This window comes from Myxocyprinus asiaticus, chromosome 46 (genome assembly GCF_019703515.2).
Source record: "Myxocyprinus asiaticus isolate MX2 ecotype Aquarium Trade chromosome 46, UBuf_Myxa_2, whole genome shotgun sequence".
Lineage (NCBI taxonomy): Eukaryota > Metazoa > Chordata > Actinopteri > Cypriniformes > Catostomidae > Myxocyprinus > Myxocyprinus asiaticus.
In genome coordinates this window covers 10,865,012-10,892,254 of record NC_059389.1, presented here as the reverse complement: position 1 = coordinate 10,892,254, position 27,243 = coordinate 10,865,012, and the positions used below count along the sequence as shown (strand labels likewise).

At 39.6% G+C, this 27,243-nt stretch overlaps 2 protein-coding genes across 4 annotated transcripts in view; one reads left to right on the top strand and one right to left on the bottom strand.

Annotated features, from left to right (window-relative positions):
• Window positions 1-783: 783 nt before the first annotated feature.
• Window positions 784-16,336, top strand: LOC127435871 (anoctamin-10-like). 2 transcript variants are annotated; one of them, XM_051689613.1, is made up of 14 exons: window positions 841-926; window positions 1,012-1,077; window positions 2,198-2,406; window positions 2,547-2,720; window positions 3,608-3,748; window positions 4,900-5,019; window positions 5,589-6,227; window positions 8,777-8,832; window positions 9,010-9,084; window positions 9,173-9,337; window positions 9,734-9,925; window positions 10,010-10,147; window positions 14,546-14,662; window positions 15,485-16,336. In XM_051689613.1, the coding sequence occupies exons 3-14, from the start codon at window positions 2,205-2,207 to the stop codon at window positions 15,536-15,538; spliced, it is 2,073 nt and encodes a 690-aa protein (XP_051545573.1). In that variant the 5' UTR covers window positions 841-926; window positions 1,012-1,077; window positions 2,198-2,204; the 3' UTR covers window positions 15,539-16,336. The 2 variants fall into 2 exon arrangements, with proteins under 2 accessions (XP_051545574.1, XP_051545573.1); XM_051689614.1 differs by lacking the exon at window positions 1,012-1,077 and having other exon boundaries at window positions 784-926.
• A 46-nt stretch (window positions 16,337-16,382) lies between these two features.
• Window positions 16,383-27,243, bottom strand: part of LOC127435870 (SNF-related serine/threonine-protein kinase-like) — a 48,722-nt gene continuing 37,861 nt past the window's right edge. The window contains exons 3-7 of one of the 2 annotated variants that reach the window (XM_051689612.1): window positions 23,931-24,072; window positions 21,148-21,360; window positions 20,921-21,037; window positions 19,878-20,503; window positions 16,383-19,808 (exon numbers count right to left, since the gene is read on the bottom strand). In XM_051689612.1, coding sequence (XP_051545572.1) covers window positions 19,126-19,808; window positions 19,878-20,503; window positions 20,921-21,037; window positions 21,148-21,360; window positions 23,931-24,072 — 1,781 coding nt within the window. In that variant the 3' untranslated portion in view covers window positions 16,383-19,125. Of the gene's footprint in view, window positions 20,504-20,920; window positions 21,038-21,147; window positions 21,361-23,930; window positions 24,073-27,243 lie in introns of both variants that reach the window. The other variant, XM_051689611.1, reaches the window with a different exon arrangement.

The following is a 27,243-nucleotide window of genomic DNA, read 5'->3' as shown; positions in this document are numbered from 1 at the left end:
TTTCAGTTGCATGTTTAAATAGTAACACAGGGAAATCTAATTTACATGAATGTATTTATATAAGCCAAGCTAACAATCTTGTTTATCCACCCTGATGGACTCCACCCACTCAGTGGTTTCAGAGGCAATAAAAGTGTAAAAGAATCATGAATATTGGCCTATAGATAGTTACAAATGCTTTACAAATGTACCAGAATATTTACAGAATATCCATACTACAAAGGCAAAACACAGAAAGTATGCCAACGCTGAAAAGATATTTAATTTCTTTTTGGATTTTGTAATTACTGCATTTTTCATTCTTCATTTTCATTAAATCTGAGCATAACTGAGACCTACCCGTCTGTCACAGGACAGATCATAGTCTATAAGACCCAAATTCGATCACAATTCAATTTTGACACAATGTGTAGTTTTTGCATTTTGCCTTTGCATGGCAGAGAAGAGTAATAATAATAATGTGTAAAGTATGATTTTAATTACAATGTTATTACTGTGTTATTAGGTCTCAAGTCTGTAATAGAAAATGAATCACATCAGATTATTATACAGTGGAAAAACTAATAAAACATAATTATTCAGTAATTACTCATAATCTGTTGCACATGCTCATAGTTACAGTTAATGCATTGTGCATTATAATCTTGATTATATATTTTTATAATCAAGCATATTATAATTGTAAAGAATCCTATTGGCTGGCAAATTGATATTCTCAAAGACATATACTATATATATATATATACTGTATGTGGCAGGCAGTAGGACCCAGATCTGCACAGACTGCAGAGCAACATTCACCATCAGAAAAAAAGAAAAGAAAATGTCCCTCCACACCCTAAAGGCTGGGAGGAAAGACGTTTAACTGCATTCCTGCCCTCTCAGAGTAAACCAGCATAGGCTACGAACTCACTGGATCTGAAACGGTAAGTGTGGTGAACAGCCGATTCTCGGAGTGTACCGTACAGTCTGTTTTGTGACTTTTTACACTTTACATTGTGTTTCAAATAGCACATTGGAGGGGGTGCGAATGTCAACAGATAAAGTGCTCTAAAAAAGCGTCACTGGGCTTGACAGGTAGCATGCAGATCCAAGTTCTTTCATTCCTTCCTATATATCTCTTTGTTACATATTGTTTTTAGCTCTATAATTTGTTCTCTTCCTGTTTCATTTTTTAGTTTCACTCTCCTCTTTATTTGGACGTACAAGATAAATCACTATGCATTGTAAACAACTGCCTTAAACAGAGGACATGGCCTCTTTTTGACTGCACTTAGTGCATTGTTTTGTCCTTAAAGGGATAATAGTCACATAAAAATAGCTCACCTAAAAATGAAAATTCTGTTATCATATTGTTTTAAACCCATATGGAACACTAAATGAGTGACAGCCATAGTTACAATTCACTTGTATTGAATGAAAAAAAAAGAAAAAAAGAAGAAAAAGAAAGAGGCAATGGAAGTGACTGACAATGTCATTCTGCCTAACATCTCCTTTTGTGTTCTATGGAATAAAGTAAGTCATACGGTTTGGAACAACATAAGAGTGAGTAAATGATGACAGAATAATAATAATAATAATAAAAATAATAATAATTTGTGTGAGATTTTCTTGCAAATACATAGTTGAATCTCTGAGCACACTTTTTTGAATTGCTGTATTTATTTTAGTTAATGATGTTTATGAGCAGCATTTATGTGGCACCCTGTAAAGGGGTGTTTAGTTTGCTATAGGCTTGTTTATTGCCAGATATCTGATAGCTGAAAGTCACGTGAGGTTATTATGAGTGTTTGCATAAACTGAAAGTGATTTGAATGAACTGTAGATGTATCTTTTGTTGCCATAAACCTCTTTATTTCCCTGTTCTATAACAGTTTTGGACTCAATGTCTAGACAATATTATGAAATATACTGGACAGTACAATGAAGAGCATAGTAAAATACTTAGTAAGACAACTATAAGTCTCCGTGGTGTTATCAAAACATTTTTCTGTTTATTTTGAACATTTTGTCAATCAATAGCATGAATTTCGGTGGGTCTATGTCAGTTTTCCAACCTATGGCAGACAGGGGAGTGTTCATAATGATTTGCATTTGGTTGTGGTGATGCTAGTGGCACATAAATTAGACACTTCACCTTTAAAAAGAAATAAAACCAGGAATATACATACTCACACTGGTCTCGTGTGTTATGCAGGGACACCATGACATCCCAGAAGGAGCCTCAGGAGAGGTCTTCAACTCAGACCAAAGTGACGGGTCCCACCTCCTGGTCTCGGGTCAGTTGTCCCTGCTGTATTTCCAGCCACATAGAGCCTTTGGTTCTGATTCAACTGGCTGAAAATGTCCAGCCCATCACCAAGCAGTGGATCATGTCCATGATATCTGCACCTGTGAAGGCTGGAGGTGAGACAACCTTTGAACTTTGAGTAAATTAATATACTCACACTGTAAGCTTGTAAAATGTTATTGCTCCAACTGAAAGTACAATACTTTAAAAATGACTGCTTTTACACTTACTATCCTCTCGTCGACTCCTGTTGTAGGCGCTCAGCTGTTAGTTCACCCAGGGGAGGATATGAAAGGGGACATGATAGTTGTGGCAGCCCCTCGCTGCACCCTCCTCAGTGTAACCGAGGACCTGGGCCTCTGTAAACCCTACCAGGATGGGGAAATGACAGCCTTTTCCTCTGAGGACCGTGACAACTTTTGCAACATTGGTAAAGACTCAAGGGGACACGTTGTATATTTTGAATGTAACAACAGATTTAGTAGATCAACCAAAAATAAAAATTCTGTCATTATTTACTCATCCTCATGTTGTTAATGTCATTGCATAATTTTTCCACTTTTCAAAAAAAAAGTTGGTTGGATGTATAGTATGCAAATTGAGATACATCTGATGTCTTATACACACTATAGAGAAAAATTATATATAGATCAATTTACTGCAACATATCTGCAGGGTACAATGGACAATAGAGTATAAGCTCACTAAGTACTTTATTATAAATACTATGGCCCTAACGTGGTCTTCTTCTGTTGTAGCCCATCCGCCTCAAGGTTCGACGTGTTGTGCATTCTGAGATACTATTCTGCTCATTACAATTGTACAGAGCTGTTATCTGAGTTACCTTAGCCTTTCTGTCAGCTCGAACCTGCCATTCTCCGTTGACCTCTCTCATCAACATTTCCATCCGCAGAACTGCCACTCACTGGATGTTTTTTGTTTTTGGCACCATTCTGAGTAAAATCTAGAATGTTGTGCGTGAAAATCCCAAAAGATCAGCATTTGTAGAAATACTCAAACCAGCCCGTCTGGCACCAACAATCATGTCACGGTCGAAATCACTGAGATCACATTTTTCCCCATTCTGATGGTTGATGTGAATATTAACTGAAGCTCCTGATCTGTATTTGCATGATTTTATGCATTGCACTGCTGCCACATGATTGGCTGATTAAATAATCGCATGAATTAGTAGGTGTACAGGTGTTCCTAATAAAGTGTTAGGTGAGTTTTAGGGTTTTAGGGTTTACTGCATGAATAATATACTGTTGTTGTGGAAGTATTATAACAGGCATTTGTGCTGTGTTGTCTCTGCAGATGACATGGAGCAGTTCCTGACACTGGCAGAGAGGCAGTACATAGTGAAATATCAATTGTATTCAATGAGAGCTTTGGAGGACCAACGTATCCCAGGGGTCCCAGCACCCAAGGGGAAGTTGAAAGCCAGAGAGGGCATCCGTAAGTGTGTTTTTACATGTGTGTGTAAATGGGTATGTTTGGAATGGTGTACAACCAATGTACTCCAACTATTCATGGAGATGTAGTATGCATTTATCAACCAATTTTTAACATTTCCTTCTTTACTCATTATTTAAAGGAATATTCCAGGTTTAATACAAGTTAAGCTCAATCGACAGCATTTGTGGCATAATGTTGATTACCACAAAAATGAATTTCGACTTCGAAAAATCAAAGTCACAGTGAGGCACTTACAATGGAAGTGAATGGGGCCAATTTTTGGGGGGTTTAAAGGCAGAAATGTGAAGCTTATAATTTTATAAAAGCTCATATCAATTCTTGTTAAAACTCATGTATTATTTGAGCTGTAAAGTTTTAAACCGTAATTTTTACAGTCGTTTTAGGGTTTGTTGACATTTCATCATGGCAACGAAGTTGTAAAATTGGCTATAACTTAACACAGAAAAGGTTAGTAAGTGATTTTATCATACTAAAATCATGTTAACATGCATATTGTTTACGTTGTGTGGGTATACTTTTGAAACAGTGAGTATTTCAACATTTATGGATTGGCCCCCATTCACTTCCATTGTGCCAGATTTTTGCTTTTTTTTTTTTTTTAAAGAAAAGGAGGGACATGTCAAAATTATTTTTAGTGGTAATCAATATTATGACACAAATGCTGTCAATTGAGCTTAACTTGTATTGAACCTGGAATATTCCTTTATTATAACTTATATAACCCTTATAACACTTAACTGGATTAAAATGCAAAATAATGTTTTTTTTTTTTTTTCTAAGAAGATTACTGCCAAAGTTTGGTTTAGAATACTACAGTACTCATATTATATTTGATATAAGCAATATATATGTTTTGTTTATTGTTGCATACTGCATACTGTTTCACTTTTCTTTTAAAAAAAACTAGTACGCAGTTTATGGTATACTGGCAATTATGCAGTAGGCAGTAGGATGGTTTTACATTCTGAACATAGTATGTTTTTCTGTTAACAACCAAAAGGCTCCACTCTCCTCCCTTTATGAATTGCTTAGTCACTGCATGCGGCCTGGACTCCCTCCAGTATGGCCCCTCCTTCCCTGAAAACCTAATATGGTAATGTTCTGTCCATCTCTCTTTCTCTGTGCTGCAGTACCGAAGCTGGAAAAGGCAGGCGTTATCCGCAACATCACTCCTCTTCATGACCAGAAGAGGCTGAAAGCACTAGGGAAAGAGTGGTACTCTCAGAAGAGCCTGTGGGGGCAGCCTTTAGGTATAGAAAATACACTTACCTCAATAGCTATACATCTAAAAGGGGACATATCATAGACTTCTATTGCTTTTACTGTATATAAAGCTATTTAGAATTACTATAGAGACCAACCCTACCCCAAACCCTACCATTAACCCTAAAAGTATTGTACTTTTGCAATATATGTAGTTAATCATGATCACTCACATTAAAATGAAGACTCCTGTCTTATCAGTAACCTTATAAAAGCTGTTTTATTCTACATGGAGAGGGTCTGCACATGGGGCTGCCATGTTAGAATCACATGACCAGCCGAATACTACTCGCTTAATCTCAGTAACCGTCCTGTTATTAGACTCTTTCACTCATTGATTAAAGTAATCATGGCTGACTGTGAAAAATACATTTCTACAATGCCATCTGAAAATGAAAACTATTGATTTTAAATGATGCTGCATCCAAGCCGCTACAAAGACAAAAGTTACTGAGTGCACCTTTAAGGTGAAGTTTTCCATCAAATCAATGTATGAGAAATAGTTGCTGTTGATAGCTGTTCTTTAAATTACTAAATGTATTAATTCTCTCTACAGATGCGATCCACGCTTATTTCGGTGGCACTATAGCCTATTATTTCAGCTTCCTGGACTACTACACTTTGTCGTTGATTCCTCCAGCCATCCTAGGCCTGTTGATCACCTTTTTCCTTCCCGGTGCAAACCTCTCAAGTGCAAATAAAACAGACAGTGAGCCTGCACCGCCAAAGGAAGATGATGACCAGCCTTCAGTCAGTTCCTACATGGTGCAGGCAGTCTTCAGCATGCTGTGGTCCACCGTCTTCATGGAGCTTTGGAAGAGAAGGAGCGCGGCCTTATCCTATCGGTGGGGCACTTTTAATTTAGCTGAACAGTTTCAAGAACCCCGGCCGGGTTTTCATGGAGAACTCGGCTCCAATCCGGTTACGGGCAGACTGGAGCCGCTGTTTCCCGATTGGAAGAGGAAGCTTAGGATAGGTCTGGTCTCGGTGCCTGTGGTTGGGGTGTTTTTAGGTCTGGTGGTAATGGGGATGGCCGGGTTCTACTTTTTTGAGCGTCTTGTCTCAGGCTGGCACAAGGGATCTGGCTCGTACTTCACAGCTGTCTTGTTGTATATACCCTCCATTGCCCATATAATCTACACCAATGTGCTGGGGAACATATATCGCAATGTGGCGCTGCAGCTAACAGAATCAGGTAAAAAAAAGAAGGCAAATTATTATTTATATTATATTATATCAAAATAATCAACTTTATTGTGAATTTAGTATAAATGTGAAGTATAAAAGTTTAACTAAATACTTTAACCTTATGCAGACATTTTCATACAAGTTAAAGGAATAGTTCCAAAAGTCCAAACGGTCCAAAAGTCACATTTAGGCAGCATAAAAATAATCCATGCGACTCCAGTCAATCAATGAATGTCTACTGAAGCAAATCAATAGGTTTATGTAAGAAACATTTCGATAATTAAAATGTTTTTAACTTTAAATCGGCACTTCCATCCAGGGCTCTGATTCTGTTTTAAATGACGAGGCTGAATCCAGCTACTTATTCGCCGAAATAACTGTTCCATCTTAAAAATGGTGGGTGGCATATAAGACCTCCCACTTATTTTCATTGGCTGTATTTTTTAAAGGTACAACTTCACTGAAAATCTGAGGTTGTGTTTGGCAGGTATTTGAATAGACCGTTGACATACATTTGTAAATTTATTTTCACGGCGTCATTTTTAATTGAACGTTTATAAAAAAGCGCCTGTGACCATTTTTAAGCTAAGGAAGCCTGTGCCTTACAGTGGTGTGAAAAAGTGTTTGCCCCCTTCCTGATTTCTTATTTTTTTGCATGTTTGTCACACTTAAATGTTTCAGATCATCAAACAAGTTTAAATATTAGTCAAAGATAACACAAGTAAACACAAAATGCAGTTTTTAAATGAAGGTTGTTATTATTAAGGGAAAACAAAATCCAAACCTACATGGCCCTGTGTGAAAAAGCGATTGCCCCCTAAACCTAATAACTGGTTGGGCCACCCTTAGCAGCAACAACTGCAATCAAGCGTTTTTTTTATAAATAATAAGAAATCAGGAAGGGGGCAAACACTTTTTCACACCACTGTATATACAGGGTTGGGGAGTAACGGAATACATGTAACGGGAATACGTATTTAAAATACAAAATATAAGTAACTGTATGCCACTACAGTTACAATTTAAATCATTGGTAATTAGAATACAGTTACATTCATAAAGTATTTTGATTACTGAAGAGATTACTTTGCATTTTATTGTCATTTGTTTCATATAATATTTAGTTCTTTCAGATGGAAAACATTTATACATATAAATGATGCGATCCAAAGTGCATTTGAACAGCAGTGAAACACTTTCTTATGATGTGTTACATTCATACGAGCAGACAGAGAAGTACGTTTGAAGTAAGTAAGTGGAGCAGAAGAAATAGAAATAAACCTTGTGTAAACTGTCAGCTTTACGCTAAGCTAAAATGCTATTTCTACCCATTTTACATGCACGTTACCAAGCACGGTCGTGTTTTTTTTATCAAGAAAATTCACATTGGATCATAATTTATTTTTTAGATCTTTGATATTAGGGCAAAAATCATATTCTTGATAATAATTTTTGTATTGTTTTCCTGTAAAAATATCTAAAAATCCTTAAAACAAGATCAATTTGATTTATCTTCCATTGTAAGTGTCTCACTGTAACCTCAATATTTGGTTTTCGTAAAGAATAGGGAAACAAGTTGACATTATTTTTGTGGTAATCAACATTATGCAACAAATGTTGTCGATTGATCTTAACTTGTATTGAACCTGGAATATTTAATCAATTTGGTTTGATGGAAATTTCATACAATTGAAATGCGTAAATCTTAAAGATAGACTGAAATATTTTTTTGCATATATTATATTATATGTACAGTTAGTAAGTGTAATAGCGTATTTTCAGCAGAATTGCTGGAATTAAATTAAAGAAATCACTCAAAAATGATTTGAAAACGGAAAATGTGCAAAATGTTATGGAAGCCCATTTCTGCCTCATAAAAAAATATATTCTGAGATAAAAAGTCAGAATTTTGAGATAAAAAGTAATCTCATAATTATAATTTAGCATCTCATTATTGTGATTTAGTATCTCATAATTGACTTTTTTATCTCATTTATTTTGATTGAAACAAATATCAAAATTATGAGATTAAAAGTAAAAATTTATGAAATTAAAAACTCATAATTATGATATATAAAGTCAAATTATGAGATACTAAATAATATTTATGAGAGGCTAAGTCATAATTTTTTTTGAGAAAAGTCATAATTATGAGAAAAAAAAATTATATAAAATGTCAAAAATATTAGATAAAAGTGATAATTATGAGATAAAAAGTCAGAATTTTTTGATAAAACGTCATCTCATAATTATGACTTCTTATCACAAAATTATGACTTTGAATCTCATAATTTTGATTTACCAAAGCACTTTTTTCCCCCCTATGTGGCAGAGATGGGCTTCAATAAAATCTGATATTCTGCCTGACTGATATTCTGTTCTATGACTGCTGATTACTGACATCCAAAAAAAAACAAAACAAAGCATATGAATTTTCTCTTCCCTAAAACTAAAGAAAATTATTACAAGTTTTATGTGCAAAGACTTGCCTTTAAGAATGTCCCTACAGGTTAAAGGAAAAACTGAAAAATTGATTAACGATCTTTCTCTGTTCAGAAAATCATAGGGAGGAATCATCCTTTGACTATCATCATACCACTAAAGTTCTAGTGGTGAGTTTCATACTTCTCTATCTATCCATTTCTTCCTCTCTTTTCATCCTCTCCCATGTTCTTTCTTTCCCTTCATCGCTGAGATGTAAAAGAACTGCAAAATTGTTGCAGGTGTTATACCTTCAAGATCTCAGGTGTATTTTAAATGCTAATTTCTTTCTCTTCTCTCTCATTCAGTTCACCTTTTTCAATAACTTTGCGGTGCTGTTCCACATCGCTTTCTTCAAGGAGGACCTTCCTCTTCTGCGAAAGGTGAGAACATTCTCTGAAGCTCTTCAATTGTACATAAACTATCCAGAATTACATCTTCATGACACTATATCCTTAATTTCGTCTACAGAGGTTGTCCTCTCTGCTGATAGTGACTCAGGTGGTGGGTCAGTTCACTGAGGTGGTGGTTCCTTTCCTAGTGGACCATTTCTACACGTCTTCAGAAAGGAACCTAAAGGACGATGATCCAGAAGTGGACCACCTCCAGGCTCAGGGGAATCTACCAGCTTTCCCAGTGAGTAATGATCACTTCAGCTAATGAAAGCATGTTCTGTATTTTATAGAAGGGTTGAACAATGAATAAGTGAATTGAGTTTGTGTCACAGCTGTGAACCATGGTTTTCTACTTGCTATTGCTAGTTTGAGGTAGGTGGTAATAGAGGGAGGGGCATTTTCATTCCAGAAAGCACTATAGGACAAAAATTTGGATATACCCGTGCAGTGCAAGATGAGCCATTAATATTTTTGATATGTTTTCCTATAAGAGAGAGGGTGTAAAATGTGTATATCTGTTAAAAGTTTATTTGGTCTAATTCAAAGTTCACAGACATGGACTAAAACTCACAAAACACAATTTTATGCATTTCATGCAGTTTTTAGATTTTTTGGGTGCTCTTTGTCTCACTTCTAGGGCCTGTTTGCCGAATACATTGAGCTCCTGGTTCAGTTTGGCTACCTGAGTCTTTTCTCCTGTGTTTATCCACTTACTGCTCCTCTGTTACTTCTAAACAACCTCACAGAGATTCGTACAGATGCTTACAAGCTCTGCAAGCTTTTCAACAAGCCCTTTTCTGCCCCTGTGGCCAACATGGGCGTGTGGGAGGTCAGCATTTTTTCCCTTATTGTCATGTACCACACATTTTGAAATTTTTTCAGTTTAAATGCAACTTGTTTGTCTTTTCTACAGACAGCGTTTGAGGTGTTGAGTTTCATATCGGTCATGTCAAACTGCTGGCTCTTGCTTCTGTCACCTCGTGTGAAAGTGCTCACACAGGAAGCTGGCCTCAGCAGTGGCAAAGTTCTTGTCTTTGCTGTCATTGTAGAGGTTAGAGAAAAATTTAAGTGCCTACAAAGAGTTAAATACATAAGGCAAACATGACATATTAAACATTTTATTATTGGTTAATAATATTTTAAAATGATTAATAACATTATGACATATTAAATATCAGAGTACAATGCCCATACAAATGGGTTGGAATGCATGATATGAGTCCTACTAAAGTGATAGTTCACTAAAAAATTAAAATTCTCTCACCATTTACTCACCCTAATGCCATTCCAGATGTGTATGACTTTCTTTCTTCTGCTGAACACAAAGAAGATTTTTAGAAGAATATCTCAGCTCTGTAGGTCCATACAATGCAAGTGAATTTTGACCAAAATTTGGAAGCTCCAAAATGCACATAAAGTCAGCAAAAAAGGAATCCATATGACTCCAGTGATTAAATCCATATCTTAAGAAGCGATATGATAGATGTGGCTGAGAAAAAGATCAATATTTAATATTGATTATTTCACTTTCACATTCTTCTTTTGATTTTGGCGATACACATTCTTCATGCATTTCACCACTTACTGGGCAGGAAGGAGAATTTGTGGTAAAAACAGATTTAAATATCGATCTGTTTCTCACCCATACTTATCATATAGTTTCTGAAGATATGGTTCCCTATCTGTCACTCACTCGACATTGTGTCGATGTAGTGACACTAGGGGACACACTTGGGAGCCCCAAACACCTCTGCTTTTTGAAAAAAGGCCAATGGGAATTGGCGAGTGGAATTTGCATGCCACTCCCCTGGACATATGGGTATAAAAGGAGCTGGTATGCAACCACTCATTCAGATTTTCTCTTCGGAGCTGAGCGGTTGTGTTCAGCAAGCTGAATTACTCTGCTGATACATTCACCTCGAAAAGCTGTTGGATTTACGGCACATTACAGCGGCTTCTCCCCCTCTTGCACTGGTGAAGTGCAGAGAATGCCCCTGGGCGCTTCAGCAGCTAAAAGAGTAAATTCTTCCTACTGAAAGAGTATATTTTCCCTAAAAGAGTGGCATTAATGGAGAGCGTCTTTTTAAAGATGCCTCTCCATTTGTGTTTATTTCCTGGTTGCGGTCGTTACCTCTCTGCTTCCCACGCGGAGACAGCGTTCATGGACTGGTCATGTTCTCACTGCAAGAGCGTGACCATGGCAACATTGCGGTCGCAGTTTTTCCTTCTTTAGAGGGAAAGACCACCCCAGCGGCTCCCCGCCTCTATTCTTCTACCTACGGGTTTGAGGCTGCGTTGGTTAGCACTGGGGGAGATTTGGGGATCCCAATGGGAGCCACTCCGCCGGGTAACTCCCCACGGACCTCCTGTTCCCCAGTATGCTCGTTTGCACCACTGGGATGAGACCGCCGATCTCGTTTCAGCGCTCGTGAAGTGAGCTCTCGATTGCAGCATCAGAGAGCGGGCTGTCCAGTCTGATGCTGAGGACTCGACTGGGCTCCCACCTTCGGGTGCGGTCGCCCAGTCACAGCCTGACGCGCAGCTGGCAGCCATGCTTGCCCGGGCGGCTGCATGTGTCAGGCTGTAGTGGAACCCTCCACCCCCCCTGAACCCTCGCAGCCTGAGGATTGGTTCCTGGGCCCAGAGCGCCGCTCACAGCCACGCCCCGCCCCGCCCTGTCCCTTTCTTCCTGGAGGTGCATGAGGAGCCCATGAGGTCGAGGCGGGCACCTTTCACTGCCCGGACCCAGTCTCTGAGCTTCTCTGCTCTCACTACCCTCGGTGGTGGGGCTGCCAGGGATTATGCAAATACACGTTTCCCACAGTGAGCCTACTTGCACAGACCCTGTGCAAGGTCAGGGAGGACGAGGAGCAGGCCGTCCTAGTAGCACCCTACTGGCCCACCCAGATGTGGTTCTCGGACCTCACGCTCCTCGCGACAGCCCCCACTGGTGAATTCCCCTGAGGAAGGACCTTCTTCCGCAGGGACGGGTCACCATCTGGCACCCTCGACCAGACCTCTGGAATCTCCACATCTGGCCCTTGGATGGGACGTGGAAGACCTTAGTGGCCTACCACCCGTGGTGGTAGACACGATCACTCAGGCTAGGGCCCCCTTTATGAGGTGCCTGTATGCCTTGAAGTGGCGTCTGTTCACTAAGTGGTGTTTTTCCCAACGTGAAGACCCCCAGAGATGCGCAGTCGGATCGGTGCTTTCCTTCCTGCTGGAGAGGCTGGAGAGGCGGCTGTCCCCCTCCACCTTGAAGGTGTATGTAGCTGCCATTTCGGCACATCGCGAGGTTGAATCCCTCCAGACCGCACCTCATCCCCTCATGGGACCTCTCTGTAGTCCTTCGGGGTCTACGGGGAGCTCCCTTTGAGCCCCTTGAGTCAGTTGAGCTTAAGGCACTCTCTTTGAAGACTGCCCTCCTGACTGCGCTCACTTCCGTCAAGAGGGTAGGGGACCTACAGGCATTCTCTGTCAGTGAATCGTGCCTGGAGTTCGGTCCGGGTTACTCTCACGTGATCCTGAGACCATGACCGAGCTATGTGCCCAAGGTTCCCACGACCCCTTTTAGGGATCAGGTGGTGAACCTGCAAGCGCTGCCCCAGGAGGAGGCAGACCCAGCTTTGGCATTGCTGTGTCAGGTGCATGCTTTATGCATCTATTTGGATTGCACGTAGAGCTTTAGAAGCTCCAAGCAACTCTTTGTCTGCTTTGGTGGACAGTAGAAAGGAAGCGCTGTCTCCAAACAGAGGATCGCCCACTGGGTCGTTGACACCATCATGATGGCATATCATGCTCAGGATGTGCCACCTCCCATGGGGTTACGTACCCACTCTACTAGGAGTGTAGCAGCCTCCTGGGCCATGGCCAGAGGTGCCTCTTTGGAAGACTTCTGCAGAGCAGCGGGCTGGGCAACACCCAACACCTTTGCAAGGTTCTACAATCTCCGGGTTGAGCCGGTTTCGTCCAGTGTATTGTCAGGTACGAGCAGGTAAGTTTCGGGACAGCTGGCTGGGTGTATCGCTTGCGCATAGCGCCTTTCCCCTCCCTTGAGGTGAAGATGTGCACTTTTGACTCCCAGTCGTGTTCACAAGCTGTGATCCCTGGATGACTTTCCTCCTTAGCCCTGTGGCAGACGAGTTTGCGGAGAAACTCGCTGCCGGCCCAGTACGTGTGCTAATTAGGCCCTGTACTGAGGTAGGTTCTCCACATGTGCTGGTTCCCCGTAGGTGACCCCATGTGATATCTTCCGCTAAATCGTTTCCCTGTCGGTAAACTGCGTCTTCCTTGGGCAGAGGCCCCTCTGCCCCTGGTCACCATGTTTGTAGTAACTTCTCCCCCCTCGGGTAGGATCAACCATGGGACTTCTCCACATGACATACTTCCGACAAGACTCGGTAAGACCATGTGACGTATTTCCACTCAAAATCCCCCCCCCCTTTCTCTGGGCGGGGTGTGGTCAACGCAGTGTCTTCCCCTTGGGAGTGACACCCCCCCAACGCAGACATTTATGGCCCCCAGTCGGTTAACAAATTCCACTCTGTGGAGAAAAAAGAGGAAAAGAGGTCATGGCTGGGCTAGCCTGTCCCTATTTTTTGGGCAGTCGACTTGTTCCTGAAGGACCGTTCAATGCTCATAAGAGCATTGGGGGAGGTTAATTGATGGCCTGGTGTGCTGGCTACGAGGCACACAGCGGTCTGCCCATTTCGCACCGCAAGTCCACGTAAACCAGTTCAGCTAGTTGTGGCGTTTTGTATAGGGACCCCTAGTGTCACTACATCGACACAACATCGAGTAAGTGACAGATAGGGAACGTCCTGGTTACTTTTGTAACCTCTGTTCCATGATGGAGGGAACGAGATGTTGTGTCCCTCTTGCCACAACACTGAACTACCCGCTGAAATGGCCGGGACCTTGTCTCGGCTCCTCAGCACAAAACCTGAATGAGTGGTTGCATACCAACTGCTTTTATACCCGTATGTCTGGGGGAGTGGCATGCAAATTCCACTCGCCAATTCCCATTGGCCTTTTTTCAAAAAGCAGAGGTGTTTGGGGCTCCCAAGAGTGACCCCTAGTGTCACTACATCGACACAATGTCTTGTTCCCTCCATCAGGGAACGGAGGTTACGAAAGTAACCAGGACGATTTAATGACTGGTGTCACATGGATTACTTTTATGCTAACTTTATGTCATGTTGGAGCTTAAAAATGTTGGTACCCATTCTCTTGCATTGTGTGGATCTACAGAGCTGATATATTCTTCTAAAAATCTTCTTTGTGTTCAGCAGAAGAAAGTCATACACATCTGGGATGGCATGAGGGTGAGTAAATGATGAGAGAATATTCATTTTTGGGTGAACTATCCCTTTAACTCTATTTGCACAAGCTCTTTTTGTGAATGAGTGGTGTGGCTTAATTGTTTTTTATTGGATTGGTCTTCTAGCACATCCTGCTCGCGATGAAGATGATTCTGGCTTTCATGATCCCTGATGAACCGGATTGGGTCAGAATAAAAAGAGAACAGATTGAATATCGCTCAATCCAAGCACTTAAGAAACAGGTAACACTAAATTTACGTAACTTAAATTTTAACTTTAAGCACAGTGGTCCCAAAACGTATTTGGAAACTTATTCCAAACTTAAAATATATGAATTCCATTGCATTATACATACAATATCAAACCAAGTGGCAAACAAATGATGTTAGACCTTTTCTTAGAACTCACTTTTCTTTCTAATTACTTTTATTTTTAACTGCAATTACTTTTAAATAGGTGTCCAGGTGTTTTTTTGTGGATGTACGAAGTGAATTCACCTCAGGTTCACACAGGTGTAGTTCATCATATTGAGTACATTGGACGTGTTCCACTAACATTAGTTCTGCATGAAAATTGCGCTTTTACAATTAATAAATAAAAAAAATGCCACTTTGTTTAATATTTGGTCAGCAAATGCAATGGCATTCATATATTTTATAAGTGTGGCTTAAGTGTCCACAGACTTTTTAGGAGCACTTTAAATGCAAAGTTGAGAAAATAATTGTAGCTGTAATTTATAATCAATGTTAGGCTAGTTTTAGCTGTTAGCATAGTTAGCAAGTGTAGCCAAGAAGAAATGGCTCCATCATAATACTGGCCAATAATAACATGAAAATGTTGACAGCCCTTCACGAGAAGTCTTCTTGGCTATGGTGCTTTGTGTTTATGTAGGGTGTATTCACAGCTAATGTTATGTATCTTTATTACTTTATGATCCATTTTAATCCTGTTTCTTATGCCTTGTGCATAAAACAACACGATTATTTTAACTGTATTTTGTAAATCTTATGTATGGACTGTTTATATTACCAGAAATGTGTTAAATGTTATTTCCTTGCTTACAGAGAGTTAAGCGTTTACAGGTGGCTGATACACTCCCTCCAAAGGCCAAAATGTAAGACTGACCAAAATCCGTTGCCAGAGAGGCAAGAGGAAATGGAGATGTTTTGAAGGACTATAAAGCCTTATTGCTTGGCCACTGTATGATTAGTGTGTTAATGCACCATATGGCCTAGTTTACCAAAGACAGCTTCCACAGTTTACACTACAAATTATTGGAACTAACCATTTACTGTATATCAGCTGCACCCTTTGAAGACTACTGAAATCAAATGTAATTTAAGAATCAACCATTGAAAAACAACGATAAACCACTGACCGGGATATTGGGGGTGATGTGTCCCCCTCAATGCCTGTGATGTTGTGGCCCTGTTGAAATCTATTATAAAGCAGAGGTCAAGTAATATGTTAATTATTTTATGCAAACAGGGACACATACAGTGCTGTATTAATGATTTTGACAACACCATGTTATATGATGTCTTTTAAAAAATTTATGTTGCTTTTGTTTTGTTTGTATATTTTTTAATGCTGTTTTACTCTTGTAGTTTTGTTTTAAAAGATTGTGATGAATGTATTTGTCTCTTTTATATGGTTGTATTTTGCATTTCATAACTGACCATATTCTTGCAACTAGATTTGTTGGTATAAAAAAACTCCCAATGCTGGATTCACTAAACATGCTATGCAAATATCTAGTGATGTAAGTGCCATTGAAAAATAAACATCCAATGTAGCCTGTGGCATTGAACGGCTCTAGACATACAAAAAAGGCATACAGCATACACAAATTCTACTGTAACCAAGATGGAATCACTGTTGATTTGCGCACTAGTAAATACCAAAGTTAAATATCACTTTAACAGCCTTTCGTTCAAAATAAGTAAAATACAAAGACACAAATGACAGTTTAATCAGTTTTAATAAATAAATATAAAAATAAATTAATCTTATCTAGACACAGTCATAGTTTTAGTAAGGGAAACTGGGACTACAGACAAACCCAAATTGCCATGAAATGATTACAGCTGCTTGGAAAGGATGGAGACTCATGTAAAATGATAAACAAAATCAATACGTTTAAAAAAATAAAATAAAAAAAGAATATGAAAATACAGTGCATGTTAATCTGTACTCTGCCCTCTGATTGGTCCATAGGGCTCACTAATTATCTACTAGATTAGTACTGTCTGTTAAATGTGATCAGTATGGGAATGGAAAAACCTGATCCTAGATCCTCAGCGTCTGTGACTACAGGCCAATATCGTAATTATGATCCATTTCCATATTATAACTGGTGTGTACTAGTGACAAAATTCTAATTTATCTGTAACCAGAAAACTTTATATGAAATTTGTCCACATAGGCCCTATTTCTCCTCAAAGCACCTTGTACATTTCATTAAATCTGTTTTTGTGCTTTTGGTCAAGCTTATCTCTGGTCTGAGATATTGAACACAAAAAAGTGCAAGACATCTGCACATACATTAACTCTGTGACATCAAACGAATTCACAAGCTGATGATGAGAAATCAATGGGTGAAAGGTGCACTACATATACAGTATATATAGTGATATAGCTTTGACATCTTTTGGAGTACCAAATTAACAGTAACCCCAGTCGTGTTTGCTATCTAAATGTTTATGTGAAGAGTTTAGGCTGTTTAAAGGTAAACAAAAATGGTAACCATTAGCTTCAGTCATGCCGTAGCAACATACAAAGGCTGGATTTTCATAATGTAAGTTTTAAGCTAGGCTCACCTATGCTATATAGCGTCAAGTTAACATATGGCTCCTCAATAGTATTTACAAAAGCTATGACAAAAATTATACATAGACTTTAACATATTTCTCTTTTATGACAATGGTGTCATAAGTCACTCCCTTCATTTTGATAATACTTAAAATGGAGGGGTTGAAATGGTTGGTTAGCATATATGCTAAGTGAAGGTCAAAATACAATGTCATACCAATAGCATACGCAATATACTCAAAGAAATATATACAACAATGTACATGTCTGGATAAGGGCTTATCCTGTTACAACATATGTTATATGTGCACTCAGAGACAAATGATTAAACAAAAATAGATGTTCAAATGTTATGTAAATAATCCCTCTTACATATCTCATGTGAAAAAAAAAAAAATTATATGATGTCTTTGTCGCCATGTTTCCAACAAACCCTTAATAACACTCTAATACTTGATAAAAGCTTCAAACTATTTCCAAGAATTAGCAGTTTTAAAACAAACTCCAAAATATAGCTCCAGGAAGACCAGGCTTCTGTTGTCGTGTAATAAGATGTCCTTTTCATTAAAAATCTCTCCCAAAAGAGGCTGTTCAAGCCTCTTTTTTATTTATTTATTTTTTGTTGAAAAAATATATCACAGATATACGTAACATCTTACCCTATTCAACCCCCAGCTAACGGAATGTGGATGCTAAGCTAAGCTGTTCTGATTTTGCATGCACTCAAAACCATGCTCTCAAACTGTCACTGTTCACTGTATCAATGTGGCCAACTGATCTGCTTTCTGCGCCACAGCCTGGGGGTAAAGATGTTAGCTAACAAACACATCCACACAAGGCCAAAGTGCATGAACAATTACAACAGTCATACGGACATGCAACTTCTCAAAAATTGTGCGAGTACCAAGAAGAAACTTGCTTCACAGTCACCCTGAATAAGTAAACAAAGCAAATGAACAAGTTAAAACTGATTCTATAATTGTTAACAACAGGAAGGCTATGTCCTCCTACTTGAGCTGAGTCTAAATGTCCTCTGTTTTGATTGTTTGCAATCTGCTCTTGTTGCAGCCAAATCTGGCTTGTTCGGTTTCACTGTGAAGCGTGGTCATCGAACCCCCATGTTTGATGATGCATCGTCACTTTTAAAAACTGGGTGGTGCTTGAAATTGTTGAAGCAATTACAGTGCAAAATGACAAGCTATTGAATTAAAGCTCCTATGCTGGTAAGACATACTCTAGTTCTAAGAAAAGTCTCTGAGATAGCACAGAATATCATAAGCAGTGTCAGTAGATACAGGTGTTCATATACACGGCATTACTAAGGGCTAGGTTACACTTCATTTTTCCGTATGCCGTTACATCTTGCACATGGTTGAACGCTCTAGCCTTGCAAAGTATACTCTTTTGACCACAAGCCCATATGGACAAATTCGCCACATGCACACTACGACTGCTTTGTTATACTCTTTAGTCCAATAAATGCTAGGCGCATGTGCAGATGACGCGCATAGCCGTGGAATGTCTGCTTGCCTAAAAAACTGGTCTGCACGTGGAAAGTACGCGCATTCACTTCTAATGACAAAATTTGCTTCCCACACACTGTTCAAGATGTAGCTGCATGCAGAAAACCGAAGTATACTTTGACCTTAAGAGGTTAACTGTCTTACAGGAAAGCAGCAAGGAATGCTGGATAAGGAAAGAAAATAGAGATGTATAATGAGTACATTGTGTGACCAAAACACCTCTGAGGTTACAGTATAAGGTGAGATCACACTCTTTGTCTTTTCGTGTCTATACAACTTTGGACAGTTGTAGAGGGCTTTCATTGGGGTTCACACCAACAAAGTCACACTGCCAGTAATGCCAGTGCATTCTTTCTTCTCTGCATCCCTCTCTACAGCACATGGCAGCAATTATACTGTGCAAAGGGAAGGAGCTTCTCTTTAGAAGTGGGCTGGATGTTAAAGGACAAGGCTTTCTCACAGAGTGGGAACTGCAGTAGACGTTCTCGCAAGTTCACGTTCTTGACCTTGCTGGAGTCAGCTCGGATAGCAGTGTCAGTGGTTGTGTCCCTCGGGCTGTGAAAACCTTTCTGGGGTTTGGGCTGGGCTTCCTCTGGTTTCTCAACTTCGCCCCCAGTCTTGCGCATCTCCACCCCATCTGGACCCAGGTCCACACAGTGATTCCTAGGTAGGGACCTGGGGGAACTGCATGGAGTGGACACTACCCCAACCTCAAGAAGCCTGGATTTGGCTAGGGTGTTATTGTTGTTTTCTACTGTGTCCTTTGAAGGTTCCCGCTGTCCCCAGCAGCACTGTACAACATCCAGTCTAGGAGCTGGAGGAGGTACATCTATATTTAGATCTTGATTCTTTTGTCCATCATGCTCATCTAAAGACATGCTCGGGTGGGTGAAAACACTCTTCTCCCTTGTTCTACCTGGTTGCTCAGTGTGATTGATCTCTTTCAAATGGGCTTCAGTCTTTGGGGTCTTGTCATTTGTTCTACCTGATTGCTCAGTGTGGTTGATCTCTTCCAAATGGGCTTCAGTCTTTGGGGTCTTGTCCCTTGTTTTACCTGGTAGCTCACTGTGGTTAATCTCTTCCAAATGGACTTCAGTCTTTGGGGTCTTGTCCTTTGTTCTACCTGGCAGCTCAGTGTGGTTGATCTCTTCTACATGGATCTTTGGAGGCTTCACCCCTTGATGTTCTACAGTGACAGCAGTGAAGTTAGACTCTGAATCCACCTGCTTTTCTGTGCCCTCTGCCTCTTCCTCAAGTTCCTCCTCCTCAGCCAAAGTTTCACAGTTTCCTGTCACCTTACTTTTTGGCCTCACTGTTCTCCTATGAGTCTCTGATTGCAAAGATGTTCTTGAAGGTTTTAAAGAGAGATCTGTTGAAGGAAGTGGACCTGGCATACTGGGTAACACCTTTAGCTTCTTCTCGTCCCTGTTCTGCTCCTTCTCATCCTCCTCATCCTCTTCTTCCTCACAGATCTGCTGTAAGGCTCCAAGGCTCTTCACAGTAGGTTGATCTGGAGGTAGAGGGCGCAAGTTGAGATTCAAGCAAGGAGCCGTGCTACAAAAGTCACTGAAGGAGTTATCATGACGGCTGGTTTTGGGGGCCAGCAGGTCCCCAGATTCGCTCACACCCCTTCGGACATAGCCAGAGGAAAGAGCACTAAGGGGTGCTAATGGACCCAAAGGGGTTCCTCTTAGTGTATCAGCCCGGGGTGCTTGGCTCACCAAGTCCAGTGGTTCTGACATGGGCCTCCTGTTGGGGGAACAAGTACCAGTGATCATTAAAATGTGTAAGTCACACTTTACAGTTTGTCAAAAGAATGTCATTACTTTCCTTAAGACCACATTTGACTTAAAGACAACTGTCAGGATGTACAAGATACGCAATTTATCAGATAGAAATAAAATAAAAATAGAAATCAAAGAGATGGTAAATTAAAAATGGGAATTTCCCTGTTAAAAAGACCAGCATATCTACTAGCATACATAGTGTTTCCCATACTGGTTCCCAGGATGGGATGCTGGTACCCAACATGGTCAACCAGCAGGTTTACCAGTTCAACCAGCACAAAAGCAGTATGATCCAGCCTAGAAATGAATGCTAGTCTAAGATGGTCTTTTTAGCTGGGGTATGAGAGAACACAGATCTACACAGATCACAAGAACTCACTGTGCATGTCTTTGTTCAGGAGTGATACTGGTCTGCTCCTGTTTTTCTCGGAGGAGTCGCTCTCCCAGCAAGTAGTACGTGGCTGTGATGTGGTTATATCTGTCTGCCTCCAGTGCTCTAACACAAACACAAAAATGTATTTGTGTTAATTTGCAAAGAGCAATTGAGGAGAGACCAAAGTATTCTGTAGCCACAATAATATCCAAGAAGAATAAAGAGGCACTCACTCCTGTATGACATCTCGATCTGCAATGTTGCCACTGGTCATGGCCTGCATTATGAACTCATGCTCTTCAGGCAACAAACTGCGGTGGGAGGTGAGCGGGGCGGCTGTATACCCGGTGGGCGAGGGGTCGATACCCTGCAGCCAAGGGTGGCCCTCTATCTCAGTGAGAGATGCCCGCTTAGCAGGGTCCCTTTGCAGCATATGTGAAATCAAACTGAGAGACAGAAAAAGAAGAGTAAAGATATGAGAGAAAACATTATGAGAAATTGTTATTCTTTTCTATGTGCAGACGAAAACATCAGGCTTATTACAGAAGAAAAGTCATATTCCCAAAAAGGCTTGATTTTGTCACCCTTCATCACTCTTGCTTTCCATTTCAATTCATCTCTGTCTCACTCTTTTTTTCAAGCAGTCTTAATAAATATTCTCTGCCTGGTTGACAGGCGATGATTGCATAGACGCATGTTGCCATCAGAGGAGACAGAGTGAAAAGGAAGTGCTTATCTTTCTAGTGATTAATATTCATGAGCACCTGCAGAAAATTGGTGCTTAAGTTAGGCAAATAGAAAGAGTATTGAATTGGACTATTGCCATTTAAATTTGTGTGTGTATGTGTGAACACACTGAATCCAGCTTGTTTATTCACAATGAGTTTTATTTAACTGTGGTACTGGCACAAGCTCCAGAGATCTAACAGCATGCATTTCATGTAGATGGCCAAAAGGCCAGAAGAGGGAGATGTTTCCACTTCCTGAGTATGTTTATGTGTATGTATCAGGGTTGTGAGCCATTCAGAATTAAATTGAGGATGCTTTTTAAATTCCAATTCAATTCCTGAATTTGAATTGAGGTAGCAAAGAGAATGCAGAATTGTATTTCAAATTTGAACTGAAGGAAGTAGAAGTAAATTGGAATTAAATATCAAGAAATTCATATAGCTACTGTGAGTGTAGTTTTAAATAATCCGTTTACATTTTTAGTATGAATTACCCATTATGAAGTTATCTGAAAACAGTGTGGTGGACATTTTGTTTTGATAGTTGTGTTGATTGTTTTGACAGTATAAAACTTAGTTTAGAGAAATATGTCTAATCATTTGACCACATATCAGGGAATAAATATGCATAATTTATGTTATAAATCTTGTGTGACTGCTGAAATGTAATAAATTGCAGTTCTATAAATTCTTCTTCCTGTTATTCCAATTCAACATTCAACTGGGTGTGGACAATTCCATTCAAATTACAACTCATGAACTGAAATGAAGATTATTCTTAAATTCAGAATTTTGCCCAAAACCTTGTGAGTTTGTGTGTGGTTGTAGAATCCCATATGCTCCATTGCCTTGGAACATCAGTTTCTGTGTGTTAACCTCAAGACCTTAAATAGCTATAAAGAAGTAAAGAAAAAAGAGAAAGCTACAGATGAAAAGCGAGATGAAAGTCTGCCTGAAGACACAAGCGTTCTACTCCACAGAGAAAACTCTCCCCATTAAATGGAGCCTTTTGATTGCGGTGGCGATCACGTCACCCAGTCACTATGTTTGGCTGTGCGGCCAAGCACAGATGTCTGATACACACTTGTTCATAAAGATACACACTCGTACACTTGCACAATTGACCGATTCAAACCTAAACTCAAGCCTGAGAGATTCTCTTCTGGGATGTTCTGACTACAAACTGCCTGGTATAAGCCCACTCAAAAATAACTTCCCTGACATATAGTACTCTGCAGTAAACACACTTGACCCTCTTGTTCTGATCAGATTGACTTTACTGTTTTTATTTTTGGCATCCAGTAGAATATATTTAGTTAACATTCAGTTCAGATGCTTTCATGCAAAGTATATTTTTCAAGTGATTAAAATGGCCTCTGGGTCAGAACATGAGGGTTAAAAAATTTAAAATATCATAATTCAAACAGTGGACCAATACCTAACTTCAGGAGGAGTCAAGCACTTACAGATAAAATCCAAGTGGAAAATCTAGCCCTTATTAATCAAAATGAGGGAGCTGTTTTGACCTGTAACCCTCATAATCTGTCAAATCACCTGGCCTGAGGATGTCAATTCTAACATCTGCATCATGACTTGCTCATAAAACTAACCTCTGTTAACCTTTGCTCAACAAAACGGCTAATTGGCTTTCTTAGCTGTCACTCAAGAGAGCCAAACTCTGTGATTGGCTGGTACAAGCAGGTGTGAACAGAAAGATTACAGTATGTTCAGATGGGCTTCTGTCTACACATATGAATGAAGTTTGGCATGAAAGTGGTACAAACCGAGAGAGTGGTTTTGAGAGGCATTTGAGAGACTCAGTCATGGCAGTTCTCAGAAAATAAACCACAGAAACACTATGTTCTGATGGCATGCCGTTGTCAAGGAAATCTTAAAAGTACAGTTTATTTACTCAAGCGAGTTAAGTCAGCATGACAAGAGAAGAATCCTTGTGGAAATGGTGCCTTGTGATCAGTCAGCATGGAAGATCTTTGTGGAACAGGGTATGGTCAGCATAATGTTCTTGTTGTTTGGTAATAATTGCTTCTAAAGTAAAATCAACAGTGCCAGCATTGAAAGAAAGAAATCTTGATATACGACATTTGTTGACCAATAAAAACACACTGTTGGAGCCATAATTGTTGCATAATAACCTACATGTTAATCTAATGGTAGCTGACACATAACACACACACACACACGTATATGCATATAAAGTACATATACAGTATTTTTTTTTTTTTTGCAGTTCACGAAATTAGTCCTTCCTGGACAGATGATATACATACTCTTTGCATTCTGGAGAGATGTGGTCAGGTACAGTGTAACAACAGTCCATGATCATGATAAGGGTCTCACTGTCATTGGCCTCTTGAAAGGGTGGGTGTCCACAGACCAGCATATAGAGGATCACACCCAGTGACCAGATATCTGAAACACATTTGTTAACAATTAGACTTAAATACTGTATGTACATATACAGAATAGACAGTATGTGTAAAACAGACAGACAGACAGACAGATAGACAGATAGACAGATTAGGGATTGCAGGCATCATTCAGAACATTACGAACCCAGGACATAGTGAACGGGTCACGAGGAAAAAGTGAGAAAGTGAGAGAGGGGTGTGTAAGTCCCACAAGGAGCGTATTTGTTTTGGTGCCGTACTTTTCCACAGCAGCTTTCCAAGAATATGGACTTCCTCTTTTCACAGTTTAGTGGGATGAGTGTGTAAAAAAAAAAAAAAAACATACAAATATGGGTGAGGTCTCAACCATGCTTTATTTAGCAGGATTTCTTTCAAATAGTAGAATTAGTTTAGATTTTTCTCATTCATAGTTTTGGTCTAGTGCGTTGACCTGACTGGCAGTTAAATATGCCTGAGGTATTCTTGGAGTTGCATTCTATTTTGGAGGGTACACAATTCCAGCTGTGGTCAGGATAAATGGGAACATTAGATTCCCTGATATTTCTACATTAAAAAAAACATTTTTTACACTTCAGTTATTAATTTTACCACATATTACAAAGTTTTCCAATATTTCTAAGTACAATTCTAAATTCGCAAACAATTGACCATGTAGAAGAAAAGGGGAAGAGAAAAAAAACATGAAAAAGAAATGTGCAATAGTGTATCCCCAGTACAGTACAAAACATACATAGACATACTGTAACCCCACACATTCACATAAAATAAATAATAATAATAATAATAATAATAATAATCCCAAACAAACATCAAAAAATGTAAAAAGAAGGCACACAATAATATTCCCCATCCTGTGCGAGGTATACAGTATAAAGGACTAATTAATTAGGTACAAATATTACTATGAATTATGGCCATCCACTGAGAGAAGAATAAGGCTGAACACAAAAGGAGTAATTTTTCAAATAAGCAAGGGATTGTAAGTGTCCATATATGCTAGGAAGGAACTCCAGACTCTATAAAAGTTCTTGGAGGAACCCTTCAATGAGTGTCTAATTTTTTTCCAGTTTAATAAAATAATGTCTCTAATCCATAAACAGTGAGTAGGTGGGGCAGGCAATAAAATCAATCTAATAAAATAAAATCAAATGCAATAAAATCAAGCATCTAGCTAGGAGGGACACAAAGGCCACAAAATCAGCCTTGTATTTCGGGAGATGACATGATAAAGGAAGTGTACCAAAAAGTGCTGTAATAAACACAGGTTTGATTGCTATCCCAATTGTTTGAGATATAGTCTCACATATTTGAGACTAATATCCATGTAAAGATAGGCAGGACCAAAACATATGTGCAGTGGTTGCAGGAGCTTGATGACAATGATCACAAACAGGATAAACATCAGAATATATTCTTGTTATTCCTGTTATAGATAGATCAGTTTTTAATGCAACAGAGAGAGGCTCGATGGCAATGGCAAAAATAAGCGGACTTAAAAGCACATCCTTGGCGAGTGGATCAGTGTAGATGGAAATATTCTGAACAGATCTTATTGGTCCTGACTGAGGCCTGGGGAGCAGAGTACAGCAACTTTACCCATGAAATACATTTTTCACCAAAGCCAAATTTCTCCAATATATAAAAGAGATATCCACATTCTACATGGTCAAACGATATTACAGCCTCTGGGACGGAAAGGGAAGAAGGATTATATACATTACATAAACACCTGATATTAAAAAAAGAATGTCTATTCCTAATAAAACCAGTCTGGTCTAAAGATATAATAGAAGGCAATATAGATTTCAGGCGCATTGCCAATAATTTTGATAGGAGCTTAGAGTCAACATTAAGTAAACTAATAGGACAATAAGAGGTACAGTCCAAAGGATCTTTATTCTTTTTAAGGATCAAGGAAATTGAGGCCTGATTAAGTGTTTGATGGAGTTTTAATGATTTGAATGATTCAGAATCAGAATCAGCTTTATTGCCAAGTATGCTTACCCATACAAGGAATTTGTCTTGGTGACAGGAGCTTCCAGTGTACAACAATACAAAAACAATACAAAAACAGTAGCAAGACATAGATAATAATAAAAAATAAAAAATAGCTATACACATATATGTACATACACACACAGGCACACACATACATACATACATACATACATACATACATACATACATACATACACACATATGTAGTGCAATCTAATACAAATCTGTTATCTGTTATTTACAGTGCAAATGTTTTTTCGTTTTTTTTTCGAGGAATGAAATGGCCGAAGAGGTTGGATGTGTTGGATAAATATTAAAAAAGACTAAACTGTGTATTGCACATAGTTATTGCTCAATGGGGCAATTTAACTGTTCATGAGATGGATAGCCTGAGGGAAAAAACTGTTCCTGTGCCTGATGGTTCTGGTGCTCAGAGCTCTGAAGCATCGGCCAGAAGGCAACAGTTCAAAAAGGTAATGGGCAGGGTGAGTGGGGTCCAGAGTGATTTTTCCAGCCTTTTTCCTCACTCTGGAAGTGTATATTTCTTGAAGGGGGGGCAGGGGGCAACCAATAATCCTCTCAGCAGTCCGAATTGTCCTTTGTAGTCTTCTGATGTCTGATTTCGTAGCTGAACCAAACCAGACAGTTATTGAAGTGCAGAGGACAGACTCAATGACCACTGAGTAGAACTGTATCAGCAGCGCCTGTGGCAGGTTGAACTTCCTCAGCTGGCGAAGTGTGTCTCCCACTTCAGGTCCTGTGAGATGGTAGTGCCCAGGAACCTGAATGACTCCGCTGCCACAGTGCTGTTTAGAATGGTGAGGGGGGTCAGTGTTGGGGTGTTCCTCCTAAAGTCCACAATCATCTCCACCGTTTTGAGCGTGTTCAACTCAAGGTTGTTTTGACTGCACCAGACAGCCAGCTGTTCAACCTCCCTTCTGTATGCAGACTCATCGTCATCTCAGATGAGGCCGATGACAGTGGTGTCGTCTGCAAACTTCAGGAGCTTGACAGAGGGGTCCTTGGCGATGCAGTCATTGGTGTAGAGGGAGAAGAGTAGTGGGGAGAGCACACATCCCTGGGGGGCACCAGTGCTGATTGTACAGGTGCTGGAAGTGAGTTTCCCCTGTCTCACAAGCTGCTGCCTGTCCATCAGAAAGCTGGTAATCCACTG